This window comes from Trachurus japonicus, unplaced genomic scaffold, assembly GCF_045865225.1.
Source record: "Trachurus japonicus isolate A0001 unplaced genomic scaffold, Traja_1.0 AP030686.1".
NCBI classification, from domain to species: domain Eukaryota; kingdom Metazoa; phylum Chordata; class Actinopteri; order Carangiformes; family Carangidae; genus Trachurus; species Trachurus japonicus.
In genome coordinates this window covers 1-1,736 of record NW_028220819.1, presented here as the reverse complement: position 1 = coordinate 1,736, position 1,736 = coordinate 1, and the positions used below count along the sequence as shown (strand labels likewise).

At 39.4% G+C, this 1,736-nt stretch overlaps 1 protein-coding gene across 1 annotated transcript; it reads left to right on the top strand.

Moving 5' to 3' along the window:
• Positions 1-734: 734 nt before the first annotated feature.
• LOC146960132 (SNW domain-containing protein 1-like) lies at positions 735-1,553 on the top strand (the record flags this gene model as incomplete). Its single annotated transcript, XM_085772603.1, has 3 exons — positions 735-889; positions 1,143-1,249; positions 1,449-1,553. Coding segments are annotated over 3 exons (367 nt in total), but the record flags the coding sequence as incomplete, so codon positions are not given.
• Positions 1,554-1,736: the final 183 nt, after the last annotated feature.

Genomic DNA, 1,736 nt, shown 5'->3' with positions numbered 1-1,736 from the left:
TAGGGCTGTCAGAGTTAACGCGTTAATCGCGATTAGATTAATTAAAAAAATTAACGCGATTAAATTTTTTAATCGCGGTTAATCGCGGCCCATTTTGTCCTCTGTCTGCTGGACTGGAGGACTGGAGTGTGGGACCTCCAGTCCAGTGGGTGGCGGTAAGGCACCTTCAAGTTGGTTGCTACACAAATATACACAGTCTAACATATATCCACAGCTCTATCCATTGATTTTTTGACGGCTTTGTTGTCAACAAATGCACATGGCCATGTATTGATTTTTTTGACATCGTCGTTGTCAACAAATGCACGTGGCGATGTATTGATTTTTTGACGGCTTCTGTTGTCAACAAATGCACATGGCCAGGCAGAGGCGTAGCAAAGTAAAGGGCAATTTCCACTGGATGCAATTCGTTTCAATTCTGTGTGAGTTTCATGCATCATGTGTTATGATTAGGTACTAGGCCTGCTAGGTCTGGTCTAAAAGTTGTTTGTCTAGAGATTATAACACTTTGGAGGGTTGAAAGTCCAAAGCGCCATATATAATATTTTTAATAGAGATTAATCGCGAGTTAACTATGGAAAAAATGCGATTAATCGCGATTAAAAAAATTAATCGTTTGACAGCCCTACTTGTTACACATTCTACATTCACAGTAACATCATCTACACTGTCATTTATTACCATGGTTGATATTATGTATATTATATTCTATTATATTTTTTATTTAATCACAGAAAAAGCCTGTTATTGGCCAGTTGCAGTTCTAAGCATTTCTTATGTTCCATTGTTGCAGGTGGTCTTCAGTAAGTACACAGACCTTCTTCCAAAGGAAGTTCTAAATCAAGATACACCGGAACTACAGAAGCCAGACGAGGAGGCTGTAAAAGACGTAAGACATTTTGAATTGTATGTTGTATTGTGTGGGAAAAACTCTGCTTTTCTGTGCTGATGCTGTAAGTCCAAGGTAGATGTAGATTTCTCTCAAGATCATTCACTCTGCGATGTTCTTATCCTCTGCAGAGTTGTCTTGACCACAACTCTAATCTGAAGATGTACGAGTAATTTCTGAAAACTTAACCTAAAAATGTATTGGACTATTAGTTTACATTAAACACTGTTACCTTGTTGTGTGTCTGTTGTAGCTTACAGAGAAGACGCGGGCTGCTTTGGATAAGCAGGTGTCCCAGAAGATTGCTGCTGCTATGCCTGTAAGAGCTGCAGACAAACAGGCTCCTGCACAGTACATCAGGTATGTGTGAGAATAACAACAATTTGAGCACAATATTAAAGCAGAAAATGTAATGGAGCAGGAATGTTGCAAGTCTATGAGTTTACATATTAATGGTCATTTATAAATTTAGATAATTGTCTAAATCACCTTCATTTGTTAATGTTGATGATTTAAAGGTTTATATGTGGTGACACTTTTTTCTTTCTCTCTCTTTAAGATACACCCCATCCCAGCAGGGAGTAGCTTTTAACTCAGGGGCCAAACAGAGGGTCATCCGTATGGTGGAGATGCAGAAAGACCCCATGGAACCCCCACGTTTCAAGTAAGTGAACCCTGAAGTCTCTATGGCCCTATCCACACGAAAACACAGCTTCCGCAAAAACAATCTTTTTCTTGTTCGTTTTGAAAAAAATCTCCGTAAACACGGCATCATTTCAAGAAATATCTGCGTCCACGCAGATCCACTGAAAACAACCCAAAACACTGTAGTACATCCTCCAGGCCC